This window comes from Chroicocephalus ridibundus, chromosome 19 (genome assembly GCF_963924245.1).
Source record: "Chroicocephalus ridibundus chromosome 19, bChrRid1.1, whole genome shotgun sequence".
Classification (NCBI taxonomy): Eukaryota; Metazoa; Chordata; class Aves; order Charadriiformes; family Laridae; genus Chroicocephalus; species Chroicocephalus ridibundus.
The window spans coordinates 8,704,475-8,718,300 of record NC_086302.1 but is presented as its reverse complement, the minus strand read 5'-3'; the positions used below and the strand labels follow the sequence as shown (position 1 = coordinate 8,718,300).

General features: G+C 44.7%; 1 protein-coding gene and 1 non-coding gene across 2 annotated transcripts in view; both read right to left on the bottom strand.

The window, feature by feature from the left end:
• PPP1R8 (protein phosphatase 1 regulatory subunit 8) overlaps window positions 1-13,826 on the bottom strand; it is a 31,163-nt gene that overhangs the window by 3,237 nt on the left and 14,100 nt on the right. Inside the window, exons 2-6 of the mRNA XM_063355670.1 lie at window positions 13,340-13,400; window positions 2,920-3,073; window positions 2,262-2,482; window positions 1,446-1,590; window positions 201-265 (exon numbers count right to left, since the gene is read on the bottom strand). Of these exons, the coding sequence (XP_063211740.1) occupies window positions 201-265; window positions 1,446-1,590; window positions 2,262-2,482; window positions 2,920-3,073; window positions 13,340-13,400 (646 nt within the window). The remainder of the gene's footprint in view (window positions 1-200; window positions 266-1,445; window positions 1,591-2,261; window positions 2,483-2,919; window positions 3,074-13,339; window positions 13,401-13,826) is intronic.
• LOC134525426 (small Cajal body-specific RNA 1) lies at window positions 9,923-10,088 on the bottom strand. The gene has a single exon (XR_010073771.1). It is a non-coding gene; the product is annotated as a small Cajal body-specific RNA 1 (non-coding RNA).

The window sequence follows — 13,826 nt, the reverse complement described above, 5'->3', positions numbered from 1 at the left end:
TTAGCTGCCGTGAAGTTTTGCAAATCTTGCTGAAATTTTGCTGAACCTTGCTGAAAAAAGACAATTGTGAAACACGAATACAACTTTTGCCTAACAATAAAAAACTTTTCACCATAGAACATTAGGTTTTTAAGGTGTAATTCATAAAGTGAGTTCATCAATGTAATGTATTAGTTAGAAAGTTGGGAGTTACTCTGTACCTTAACAGGGACTACTGCTGTCTGTACCATGTTCCTGAAACGCCCAACAGACGGGTCCACATCCTCTGTAAAGGCAAGAACAGTGAAGCTTTCAGTAAGAATACAGGAAAAGACAGAACATCTGTCAGGTAAAGAAACCTACATGAAGAATTCGTACATGGACCTTCTCAAAGCGAGCACCCTAGTAGATCTCAGTAAGCACAGGCATGCCCAAATTAAGAGAGGAACTAAGGGGACACCTAGTGGCTTGGTCTCAAGGTGAACTCATCAGATGTTCCGTAAGAAAGGCTTTCACTTAAATGGAGAATGGGGAAAGGGGAAAAATGGATGGCTTGTTTGCAGTGTCAGACAGACTGGAGTTCTGGGCTGAAAGCTGCTGCTGACAAGGCACTGCATGTGCTCAAAAGCACAACAGCTAGCCCCAGAAGTCCTTGGAGGACCTTGAAGGAGGAGTAAGAAGAATTCAATGTAGAGTCTCTGAAAGTCTGAAAAAATTACCTTTTTTGTAAGGTGAATGACTGCCGTTTACACTAGGATGTTCTGCACACTAAACTGGATAACCTTATAAATCAAAATGGTTATTCTGGGTGGTATACACTGCCAAATGATACTAGCGCCCAACTATATTTTAAAGTGCACACTCATTAATAAGCTACTCTTATTAATAGGAATATTATCCATATAAAATACCATTAATAGGAGTGCCATTAGTATAAAACAGCTAAGGGAGAAAAATAACTAATTAGGAATTGGATGCATCTTCAGAAGCATCTCATTTTGAATGCGAATGATTTGTTTCAGATATGCAGACAAGTAGGAAAAAACCTCTGAGCTTGAGACAAATATCTATTAGACAACAGGTAAGGAAAGCATTAAGGGACAGATGAAAAACAACCAAGTTCAGTTCCCATTTGGATTCTAAAGAAGGTAAAAAATTGAAAACGCTTTACTCCTTTTGGATCCACAAGATTTTTCCAACATCTGATAGAATTTTGAATAACGAAGCTGAGTGTGATATCCCTGTCCTGCACAAATCACGCGGTTATTTTACAGGTAGAAGAGAAGAAACAGAGAGAGGTCAAAGACTTGAGTGAGACATTTGAAAACAGCAGATCGCAAACAGTGACTGCCAAATTTCTGTTCTCCTCATCCATATGCAGCCATGAGGAATACTGGAGAATACAATGAGAACGCTGGAAGGAGGGCCTTCAGGGCATGAGCTAAAGATGAAAGCAAACTGCTTACCCGGATTGATGATTTCATCATCATCACTGAATGTCACTCTGGAGTTCTTCCGTTTTCTCTTTGGTCTCTGAATATCCAAGTTCCCTTCCTCAATGGTTAGTGTGGAAATTCTTTTGTTGTGAGCTGTATTAAACTCTGTCAGGTTCTAATGACAAATTTGGAGATGAAACAGTTTAAGCAACTGGTGTATGAAGTCTGATTTAATCATGTGATTGTGCATATCAAAAGATCACAGCACCCTGTTTAGCTTCAACTTTAGACCCCCAGGAAGAAAGAGTGCTCCAGTGCTGCAACAGGTTGCCCAGAGAGGTTGTGGAGTCTCTGTCTGCGGAGATATTCAGAACTTGACTGAGCACGATCCTGGGCAACCTGCTCGAGCAGGGAGGCTGGACCAGATTATCCCAAGAGGACCCTTCCAAACTCAACAACCCCGTGAATGCCACACGCTGCTTTCTCCTTCTTCGCTAGATAACTGTAGAAAATAGGGCAGCATTCACTGTTATCTGGCAATGGGGAACAATATGGGAAATCACCCCACACCTGGGGTAATATTAGTTGGAGAGCACGTACTCCCTGGCAAGCCTTTGTGAGAAGACCATTGGAACAGGAGGATTATTAGGTTACTGGCTCTGGGAAACAGCATGATCACAGGCTTATCATGGCGGAACGAGATGGTTTGCATGTATTTACAGCAAAAGACACCTCAGACTATCTTCAAAGCCAAAGAATTAAGAACCTGAACTTAAGTAAACCAGAGGGGAAGGCTATCTGTTTAGCTGGAAATGCCATCTAGGTACAATGTGCCATCGTACTCACGTCAAGTTCTGTCTCCTCCTCTGGCAGGCCCAGCAAACCCTTCAGCTCTTCATCTTCACCGCCCATTTTCTCATCTCCTTTAACTGCTGATGGCAGTGTCTGAGGCTTCTCTCGCAGAGTATACGCCCTTGTAGAAGCGCCAAATGAAACCGTGGAGTCAATGGGTATCTGTTGGGGTTTGTGAGGTTCCAAACGGATATGACCCAAGAATGTGCCATGTGCTGAGAACATCAAAATGCAAAACAGTATGTTAGCCATCAGCTTGGGCTCACAGTATTTGAGTTCAAGTCTTGAGAAGTTCAGAAACTGTACATGGTTCTCTGAGATACGAGTCACTTAGGTACTGCTGAAAACATTAGCTATGTACGTTTTACCTTCCATCTCACAAACTAAGATAACACACATCAGAAGTCCTCAGAAAGTCATCGAAATAAACGACAAGCACCATTTACTTTCTGGATTCTTGTAGGCCCCAATGTACCATGTCATTCCCTCAGCACAAAAACCAGTATGTCAGGTTTTACATCTTGGGAAACCACCCTCAGAAGAGAAAGCTTTGATTGTTGAGAAAGTTGTGATGGAAAAAGTATCTCAGATCCACAAATGTTTAAGCACTGAAATATTGCACTTCTATCTGGGTAAATGTCACACTACTTACTGCTGTTCAGATCTATGAGGAAAACCCTCTTGAGATGTTTGTGATAGACCAATGCAGCATGGACCCGAGAGCAAGACTGGTGGTCAATGGTAAAATCACACAGATCAGGGTTTCTCCCAAAAAGATAGTATTTCTTCTCATCAATGATGAGCTTCTGAGGTAGAATATCAAACAGAGAAGCATATTAGACTCCTATAAACTTTTTGGATCTTCCTGGAAAAAAAAAATCAAGAACATGAACAAACAGAGCAAATTCAGAACAAAGCATCAACATCTAACCAACATTTCAGTTTTGTCTGACACTCTTCAATACAGAAACTCAAATCTTCTCTTTCTAAACTCAGAACAGCTGAATATGGAAGAGTCCCAGTTATACCCTTCTTTAACAGCCAATACAAGAGAGCCTGGGAAGGGCAGTAACTCTTCAAAGCACGAGATGGTCTCATACAAGAGATTCTCTCTCACATCTGCTCCCAAAGATTTTTACACGTTCCTCGAAGCAGATGACCGTAGGCCGCCTCTGAGCCAGGAATCTATGCTAAATGACCTCCAGCCTGATACAGAACATCAAAATTGCATTTCTGTATAGAAATGGACATGTAGGAGATTTCAGACCTTTATTACGAAGATGTAAAACTATACTGCATATGTACTGTGATAGGAATCCATATTAGTCTATCGAAGTAAACCATTAATTCCAGGTGTTTCTTCTTAATCCTAGTTCTAATCTCTTCTTCAAACAAGACCTTGCATACTGTAGTATCAGTTACATAAACCATCTCTGAAACGCAAAGGAACACGTTGACAGCCCTACAGTGTACACAGCATATTTCTATTAACAGACAATGCTGTTGAAAGGAACTCCTCGCACCTACACGCTGAAGTACCTAAGCAGTGCAGTCTTCCACACTGTACCCCAAGACCTTCATCTAACCTGCATTTTCTTGCTTCCAGCTGCACAAGTGAAAGGCTGGCAACACAGATTTGTTCCCAGACGGCTCCTCCTGCTTTTTGAAACATTTACCAAAGCCCACACAACGTTTCAATAGCATGATCAAGGGAATGCTGATGATACATTTTCCATCAGAAAACCCCCAGATCTTAGTTCAGGAAAACCTTGCTTTCATGAGATGGCCTGAGCTGAATCAGCATTTCGCCTGCTAAAGCACAAGGATTTCTCCCCTCTCCCTCCTTTCATTCCCAGCTATACAATCCTCTCCCCAAGTGCACTGCCACGCATCTGAGCGAAGTTTTCAGCTTGCAAAGTACTTTTTTGCTGCGTTGGTCTTCTACTGTTTTAGTGGACTGAATCAGTTTGCCTTCAATCAGATGCGTACCCAGCTGGGTCCAGCGACGCGATGGATCATATGGACTAGGACTGCGCCATGAGGAAGGACTTCCCTTCCTGGCAGCAGCATTCACGTCCATCAGTTGTTTGCTCCTCAGTTTTGCCAGCTGTAAAAACCACACGCTCAGCTAGAAAGAGCCAACGTATCAGACTAGTTACAGGTAGCTGGTTTGTTGGGTTTTTTTTGAGCTATCAGAACGACCGACACAATGAGCAGCCAGACAGTTACGTATTCTGTGGCACTACCAAGTCACACAGAAAATAAGGAGACAGCTTGGAATAAGACACAGTCTTTATATTTACTCTTTCCTGTGAGCGTCGATGACACTGGAAGCTGGAACGTGGGCAGAATTAAGGAAGACTATAAAGCCCTGTGGGCGCAAGTGAAAAATATTGGTGCCCAACTTATCTTTTCCTCCATTTCACCAGTTGGAAGGAAGGGGGCAGCCAGAGACAGATAATGCATATCAGCTCCTGGCTACGTAGCTAGTGCTGTCGTGAGGAATTTGGCTTTTATGACAACATGACATTCTTTGACGATGATAACCTGTTAGGGAGGGATGGAATCCACCTGTCTAGAAGAGGCAAGGGAATATTTGGCAATAGGCTGGCCAACTTGTTGAGGCGGGCTTTAAACTGAAGGGCTTGGGGGGTGGGGGTCCGTGATGGCAATGCTCAGGCCATTGCATCCAACTGGGGAATAAGCTGCATCCAACTGGGGAATAAGCCAGGCCAACCAGAGAAGTGACAAACGTTCCTTAGCTGCCTCCCAAGATGAGATCCAGAAAGCCAGCCACCTTAAGAGTGTGTATGGCTGTGGTGGATCCTCTTGTGCCCCTTCAGGGAAACCTGCATGCTTGACTGACTCTCTGAAATGCCTGGACACCAACGCTTGCAGCATGGGGAATATGAAGGAAGAACTAGAGATCTGCGTGCCGTCACAGGGCCACGATCTCATTGCAGTTACAGAGACGTGGTGGGATAGCTCGCGTGACTGGAATGCTGGCTGGTCATGGATGGCTATGTACTTTTTAGGAAAGACAGGCCAGTGGGGCGAGGTGGTAGAGTTGTTCTTTATGTGAGAAAGCAACTGAAACGTATTGAGCTTTGTCTGGGGGTGGATGAAGGAAGTGTTGAGAGCTTATGGGTAAGAATTAAAGGGCAAGGTAATATGGGAGACACTGTTGTGAGTATTTGCTACAGATCACTGGATCAGGAAGAGGAAGTCAATGAGGTCTTCTACAGACAGCTGAAAGGAGCCTCACCATCACAGGCCCTGGCTCTCATGAGGGACCTCAACCACCTTGACATTTGCTGGAAAGGCAACGCAGCCAGGCACACACTGTCCCGGAGGCTTCTGCAGAGCATTAGTGACAACTTTTTGCCACAGGTGGTGGAAGAACCAATGAGGAAAGGTGCTCTGCTGGACCTTGTACTAACAAAGAAGGACCGGGTTGGGGATGTGACGGTTGAGGGTAGCCTTGGCTGCAGTGACCATGAAATGGTGGAGTTCAGGATCCTGCGTGGAAGAAGCACGGCAGTAAGTAGGATGACAATCCTGCAATTCAGGAGAGCTGACTTGGGCCTCTCCAAACACCTACTTGGAGGAATCCCATGGCTTAGGGCTCCAGCAGGTAGGCGGGTGCAAGAGAGATGGTTAATATTTGAGCACCACTTCCTCCACGCTCAAGATCAGTGCATCCCTAGGAGCACGAAATCAGGCAAAGGAGGCAGGAGACCCGCAGGGATAAGCAAGGAGCTTCTGGAAAAACTCAGATGGAAGAAGGAAGTCTGCAGAATGTGGAAAATGGGACTGGCCACTTGGGAGAAGTACAGGAGCGTTGTCAGAGTATGCAGGGATGCAATGAGGAAGGCTAGGGCCCGCTTGGAATTAAACCTGGCAAGGGGTGTCAAGAACAACACGAAGGGCTTCTTCAAGTTCATCAGTGGTAAAAGGAAGACCAGGGGAAATGTGGGCTCTCTGAGGAATGAGGTGGGTGCCTTAGTGACGGAGGACGCAGAGAAGGCAGAGTTACTGAATGCCTTCTTTGGTTCAGTCTTTACTGCTAAGGCCGGCCCTCAGGAATCCCAGACCCTGGAGGAAAGAGAAAATGCCTGGAGTAAGGAAGACTCTCCCTCGATCGAGGAGGATCGGGTTAGAGATCATTTAAACAAACTTGACATGCACAAATCCATGGGCCCTCATGGGATGCACCCAGGAGTGCTGAGGGAGCTGGCAGATGTTCTTGCAAAGCCACTCTCCATCATCTTTGACAGGTCGTGGAGAACAAGAGGTGCCTGAGGACTAGAGGAAAGCCACTGTCACTTCAGTCTTCCAAAAGGGCAAAAAGGAGGACCCAGGAAACTACAGGCCAGTCAGCCTCACCTCCGTCCCTGGAAAGGTGATGGAAGAGCTCCTTCTGGATGTCATTCCTAAGCACATAGAGAAAAAAAAAAGGTTATTGGGAGTGGTCAACATGGATTCACCAAGGGGAAATCATGCTTGACCAATCTGATAGCCTTCTACGGTGGCATGACTGGCTGGGTGGATGAGGGGGGAGCAGTGGATGTTGTCTGCCTTGACTTCAGCAAGGCTTCTGACACAGTCTGCCATAACATCCTCATAGGTAAGCTGAGGAAGTGTGTGGGTTAGATGAGTGGACAGTGAGGTGGATCGAGACCTGGCTGAATGGCAGAGCTCAGAGAGTTGGGATCAGCGGCACAGAGTCTAGTTGGAGGCCTGGAACTCGCGGTGTTCCCCAGGGGTCAGTACCGGCGCCAGTCTTGTTCAACATATTCATCAACGACCTGGATGACGGAACAGAGTGCACCTCAGCAAGTTTGCTGATGATACAAAGCTGGGGGGGGGCGTGGCTGACACACCAGAAGGCCATGCCGCCATTCAGCGAGACCTGGACAGGCTGGAGAGTTGGGTGGAGAGGAACCTAATGAAGTTCAACAAGGGCAAGTGGAGGGTGCTGCACCTGGGGAGGAATAAACCCATGCACCAGGACAGGCTGGGGGTGACCTGCTGGAGAGCAGCTCTGCAGAGAGGGACCTGGGAGTCCTGGCGGACAACAAGTTGCCAGCAATGTGCCCCTGTGGCCCAGGCAGCCAATGGTCTCCTGGGATGCATCAAGAAGAGCATGGCCAGCAGGTGGACGGAGGTCATCCTCCCTCTCTGCTCTGACCTGGGGAGGCCACATCTGGAGTGCTGGGTCCAGTTCTGGGCTCCCCAGTTCAAGACAGACAAGGAACTACCGGAGAGAGTCCAGTGCAGGGCTACAGAGATGATCTGGAGATGGCTGGAGCATCTCTGTGCTGAGGAAAGGCCGAGAGCCCTGGGGCTGTTCAGCTGGAGAAGAGCAGGCTGAGAGGGGATCTCATCAATGCTCAGCAAGAGCTAAAGGGTGGGTGTCAGGAGGATGGGGCCAGACTCTTCTCAGTGGTGCCCAGCGACAGGACAAGGGGGAACGGGCACGAACTGGAACACGGGAAATTCTGTCTGAACATGAGGAGGAACTTCTTTGCTGTGAGGGTGTCAGAGCCCTGTCACAGGCTGCCCAGAGAGGTGGTTGAGTCTCTGTCTCTGGAGACATTCCAAACCCGCCTGGACGCGTTCCTGTGCCACCTGCTCTGGGTGACCCTGCTCTGGCAGGGAGTTGGACTAGATCTCTGAAGGTGTCTTCCAACCCCTGCCACTCTGTGACTCTGTGATTCCTCTGCCTTGTCTGCAAGCGTAAAAATCACATTGACCTCATTTTCTACAAATCACCTTGCAAAGGCACTGTTCACCTGCCCACCAATTATGAACTTCAGGACTTCTCGCACTGCTGCATTCAGATGTCACTTCCCCACTGATTATTATTATTTTTTATTTGTTTTTCAGATTTTCCCCCAGATGTGTTCTACATTTTCTAGGTTGGATTTTTCTAGGTTCTGCTATATTTGTCAGCCCCCGTGCTGCAAGTTCTGGTAATGTGGTATGCAGTAATAGGTATTTAATTTATTTCTGTATGTTTATTCTCTCTTTTAGGTCACTAGAAGAATGAGTTAAGCAACTCAACTCCAGACTAGCATACATCATGATGACTTTACAATGGATTGATCCCACTTAGGTAATAATCTGCTAATGTCTTATTCCCCAACTAACTCAAGGTATGTATTTTAAGCATCATTTCATGAGAGTAAATGCTTTCTTAAGTCTATTGACTTACATATTTTGGCCTGCTTCCTTAAAATAGCAAGATTTAGGTGATGAAGCTGCGTGCGTATCTATCAACTCCCGACATCCACTACTAAACCAAGTAACTTCTCAACCAACTGGCCAATTTCAACCAGCACTAAAAGCTATTCAAGAAGTTGTGTGAAAACCAACAGCTAGATAGAATGACAACTTCATTAGTACTCTTAGCGATACACAGGCCAGCAGAAAATCCACAAGAGTGACAAAACTTAGGCTTTAACTACCAAAAATAATCACCTTTGTGAGTCCCCGTCTCATTTGACAAGACAGGAACCACAGCTTAACCAGCACTTCACCTTCAAGTACATTACCTGGTGACAAATGAAGCGCAAATGCAAAATGCAAGTGATTTTCCTCCAATTGCGACATTTAAAAAATGTGCGTGTCTCCTCTGAATCTATTTGTATCTGGTGGGGAATAGCGCACCTCAAAGCCTTTTTGGATAAAAAACCCAAGAAAGCAATATTCTGAAACAGTCTACTGGATTCTGCTCTTACCTGGCTACTTTTTTATAATTTTCTGTCTCTTTACAGATACTGGTTTCCACAAGACCCTCCCCCTCAGAATCAACTAGAAAGTACAAGCCACTGATAAAGAGCTTAAACTAGTACATGGTTTCGTCAGTTCTTTCTGGTTCAATTTTATTTCACTTTCTTTTTTCTTTTAATTCCACCTGTAAATAGATCAATCTCTTCCCTGTACACTCTTCATGCTACTGTGCTTTTGTTACATTTTTCCCTGGAAGCCTTAATCAACACGTGTTATTCCATTAGTCTCACCGATATTTTCCCTTAAAATCAGAGTTGTTTCATCCAGCTATTGGCCTGTGGATACCCTGGTGTTTGTTACAGTGCATCTTTTGAGAAATGCTCGTCAGGTTTTCTGGGGATTCAACTCCATAGCAACGGATTTATGTCCAATATTACGCAGTACCTTGCCCCTTCAGGTCAGCACTCTGAGTCTTCCCAAATTCAATACCTTTGTACTAACGAGTTCTATGATTCCACTTTGTCAGAAAGATGAGAACTAACTTTCCCTTTTTTTCTCTCGTGTATTTGAAAAAAAATGCTGTGTAAACACAACTCTGATCCAAACAAGTGGATCTTCAGAAGCCGATTCATTACTCCACATTTCACTGCTCAGCTCCACAAGCACTTATTTCGCAAATTCAAGCACTGTAAGAACGGGTCCAACAATTTGTCATTCTTGTCCACAACTGAACCAAAACAAGTGTCCCATAAGTTCTCATTTGCACCCACTATGCACAAAACGATACCATTCTCACCTGACAGCGCCTCAAGAGATTTTGCAAAGACACAAATGAATTCATAGATGGGAAATATAGAAACAAATCATCAACAGAGAAAATAATTTTATTGCCTTTACTTCAAGATAATGTTTCCAAAATTTTCTGTGCCTCTGAGCTATAACCCAGTGTTTTCCTTTATACACTGAGCTTAAACACTTCATGGCTTGGTTTAATGTTGCACTTTTCGGACCCAGCAATCACAAGGTGTACCTCAGACCTCTGTACAAGACCCGGGACACGGATGGCTCGGTTAGTATCAAGTGCTCAGTAATCCACAGGATTTAAAAATGTTCCTTCTTGGGTACTGCTGTCTACCATAAGACACAAAACTGAAAAACTATTTGCCCCGCGTACCAAAAAGGGAAACAGACGGATCACATTCAAACGCTGTTAATGTGTTGCACGGTTCCCGTACTTAGCCACAGCACACTGTCTCTTGTAACCCCCACCGTCGAGAGGAGTTAAGCCGTCGCCTGCACACAGTGCGCAAGGCCACAAAGCAACCACAGAGGCGTGCTGGATGGATCAGTCTGCTAGAATGCCCCCACCGAGCCAGCTCTTCTCAGTCTTACTCCAGCAGAGAGAAGGACCACAGCAAGCCAGAGCTCGGCACTACACCCGTAGGTGCCTGCACCCGGTCACCGCTTGCCACAGCATTCGGCACACATTACACACCGAGCGGCGGGCAGGCTGTACCCCACTGGTCCATCACACTGACAGCCAACGTCAGATATTCAGGAGGTAAAACAAACTCCACGGTCATTCTGTAATCTCTTTGTAATCTCATCCTCTACTGAACCCTGGAGTACTCAGCTAGCAGACTAGCAATGGCTGTTAACAGTGCTCTGCGCGACAGCAAAAAGAACCTCTTCTAGGTTATCAAGAAGGGAATGAGGATGTTTGTACCACCTGCCTTCCCAATGCGGACAGAGACCTCAGGCATACAAAGACAACTTGGGCCTCCGGTAGGTCTGGGCAAGCACAGTCTCAGAATCTGACACCCCCGGGACGATATTCCTGTCAATTTATCAACACCAAATTTGCTCATCTATTGTCAAAACCAATGGTGCATCCTGAGCTTCCATATGGCATTTTGCTGCATTTTTTTTTTTTTTCAGTCCTTACCATGACTCCCATGATAGACATTTGCCTCACATCCAAGGATTAATTCAGCAGAGAGATTAATTCACATAAACTCTTTCATCCTAAAGCTCACTCTCCAGGCTCAAAAATCCAAAGGAAACATGACAAGAAAAAACTCATCTTATAGAATAAGTCTCCCAGGTGGGAAGGCTGCATTATGTTTGGCCACCTGCCACATACCAAAAAACCCAAAGTCACCGCCGTTTGGCTTTGCTCATTAAATCTCATTACGCAGCCTGAAAGAAATAATGGAAAACTCAGTGCCACGTACAATCCTTACCTCCGATGCTGCTGCCAGGATGGCAGTGAGAAGGCTGAGCTAAGCAGCAGTCCTACTACAGCGCTCTCATCTCTGAAAACGATTCTGAACATGTAACAGTACCACGAGAGGCAGAATACATGGTCCCTGGTTTGAAGAAGAACGCAGTGCAAAGGGTTTGAAAGCTATAGTACCTACAGAGAGCCAGTGAAGTCCGGGTAGTGGGTATGAGCCAACCCAGCCATGTCTTGTATGAACTAATGAGCCACTCTGAAGATGCAGTAAATGTGTCTAATTCCTTTAAAATTAAGGCTGAGCAAAGATCTCTTTTCTGCCAATCTTCTGTGTCTTAACATCCAGAGTAACAATAGTCCCTCAAAACAGTCTGTGAAACCAACAGTAAAGGACTATAAAGAAAAGCCTCATTTTATCGGTTTCCGGCCTGGGAAAACACAAGTTTATTTGTGAGATACCTATTTGTGACACCTCTATCTGCTTTCCTATTCTGGCAACTTAACCAAATTCTAATCAGTAAATCTCTCCTGCTAGACACCAGAAGGAACACTTAATACTGTCTGACACTCCTATAGTGGCATACGCTACAAACCAGCCAAGATTTTAAGCTACCCAAGTCTTTCTTTATCTAACACCGAGATCTTAATTTTCCAAGTTTCTGTTCAGAACAGTTGGCTCAACTTTGTAAACTTTTGCTGCCCAGAAACATTTCTCTGTTTCAGTCAATGGCACATTAGGAGTCTCTCCACAGCTAAAATACTTTCACTGGCTTGGGTCCCCTCTGTCAACCGTGTTAAAGAGCCTTTTTTTTTTTTTAATTTACCACTTTTGATTGGAAAAACCTTGTTTTGAAAAAATCTGAATGTTGATCAGTACAATAATAACATGACCTCTAGTTATCAACAGTGACAAAATATAGATATAAGACAAAGTATGAAATAGAGAATGAGGCGGTGTATATCAGACAAATTCCTTTGCTGCAATAAAAATAACTCATTGTATCTGTGCTAATCACAGCACTGTTCACAGATCCAGAACACGGGATGAAAAATCATACTGTATTCATACTGCAGGACAGGGCGACAACCCTACAAAATACAGGATGCCAGTTAACCTTACTGCAAAACAAAACAAAAAAAACCAAACACTCCCCCCAACAACCCCCAAACCTGACCAGATGAGTAAGAGTAAAAACTATTCACTTTGTGCTGCTTCTTTGAGATACTTTTTTGCATTTGAGATTTCTTTCCCCATATTATTTGAGTTTCTGCTCCTGAAGTTCATCAGACAAGGTGCCTTCTGGCTGCAGTCTGAGACCTCCTATATAAGTATATTGTAGGAACCAAATGTCGGCTTTGGTCCAAAATTAAGTTTGGAAGTGTCCTGGTTCCGGTGGGGATAGGGTTAATTTTCCCTGGTATTCCATGCCATGTGAGCCACTCCCACCCTGAGCTGCCGCGGGAGGGGGCAGGAAGTTGCTGCTTAAAAGCGGGCTGGGGCTCGGCGGGGAGCGGCGGTTCCGTAATCGTGTTTGTATATTCCCCTATCCGTGTTGTTATTGTTGTTGTTTGCCTGTTCCCTTTGCTGTTCTGTTAAACTGCCTTTGTCCCAACCCAAGAGTCTTGCCTTTTCTTACGATCCTTCCTGTATTAGGAAGGCACGTGCGAGCGGCATGTGGTTCTTTGTTGCCATCTGAGGCTAAACCACGACAGGAAGAAATAAGGCTCCGCAAAATATGGAGTTTCTCACAAAAAATTTATTTTTTTTTTCCTCTCTCTTACAAGGGCAGGTTTAATGTTCAGGAATCAAAGTGTCATTGTTTGCTAGGTGAGCACTGCAGCTTTGTACCCCTTCAAAGAGCGCACCTGATCAGAAAATAACTGATGGGAGCACCGCATGGCATGAGACAGCCTTAGAGTACAGGCAAGGGAAAATTCAATTCATTCTGAAGTTTCAGAGTAAAACAAACTGTTTTGAAAATAATGAATATGAGAGAGAAAGGAAATATTTATGAGTGAATGTGGAAAATGGCGGGAAATTTTCTACTGCCTGTGTCTGTGTATACACTGCACCAAATACATACAAAACCTCTTTTCATACCTCAATGAGTTTGTCTCCTTTGACTACATCCAGATGTAAGCCAGGTGGCGGTTTCCCTGCCCTGGAAAATAAAGACAGACAAATATAGTATCAAAATATTTAATAAAAAGCTTATTAGTATTAGAGTTGATACTCCATTAGAGCTACAGACCAAACCTACACAGAAGTAAGAATTATTTTGGGGAAAATATGAAAATACCATAATTTTCTTTTCCTCCCTACAGATTCCTTCTGACAACACATTAAACACGACTTTTTTTTATAACAAGAGTTAAGCTAACAGGACATGAGGCATTTCAAGCCTTACTTCCAGGTGAAAAATTGCTAATTTACAAAAATGAGTAGAGCACTCCTGGAAGAACGTGATATAAGGCCAGGAAGAGGCTAACGACTAGAGAAGGGGGTAGGCCAGGTCTGTTTGCTTAAGGGCCTGCTCAAGGGCTCTGTTTTCTCATGTTACCTTCAAAACAGTAGTTCTCTACCCATA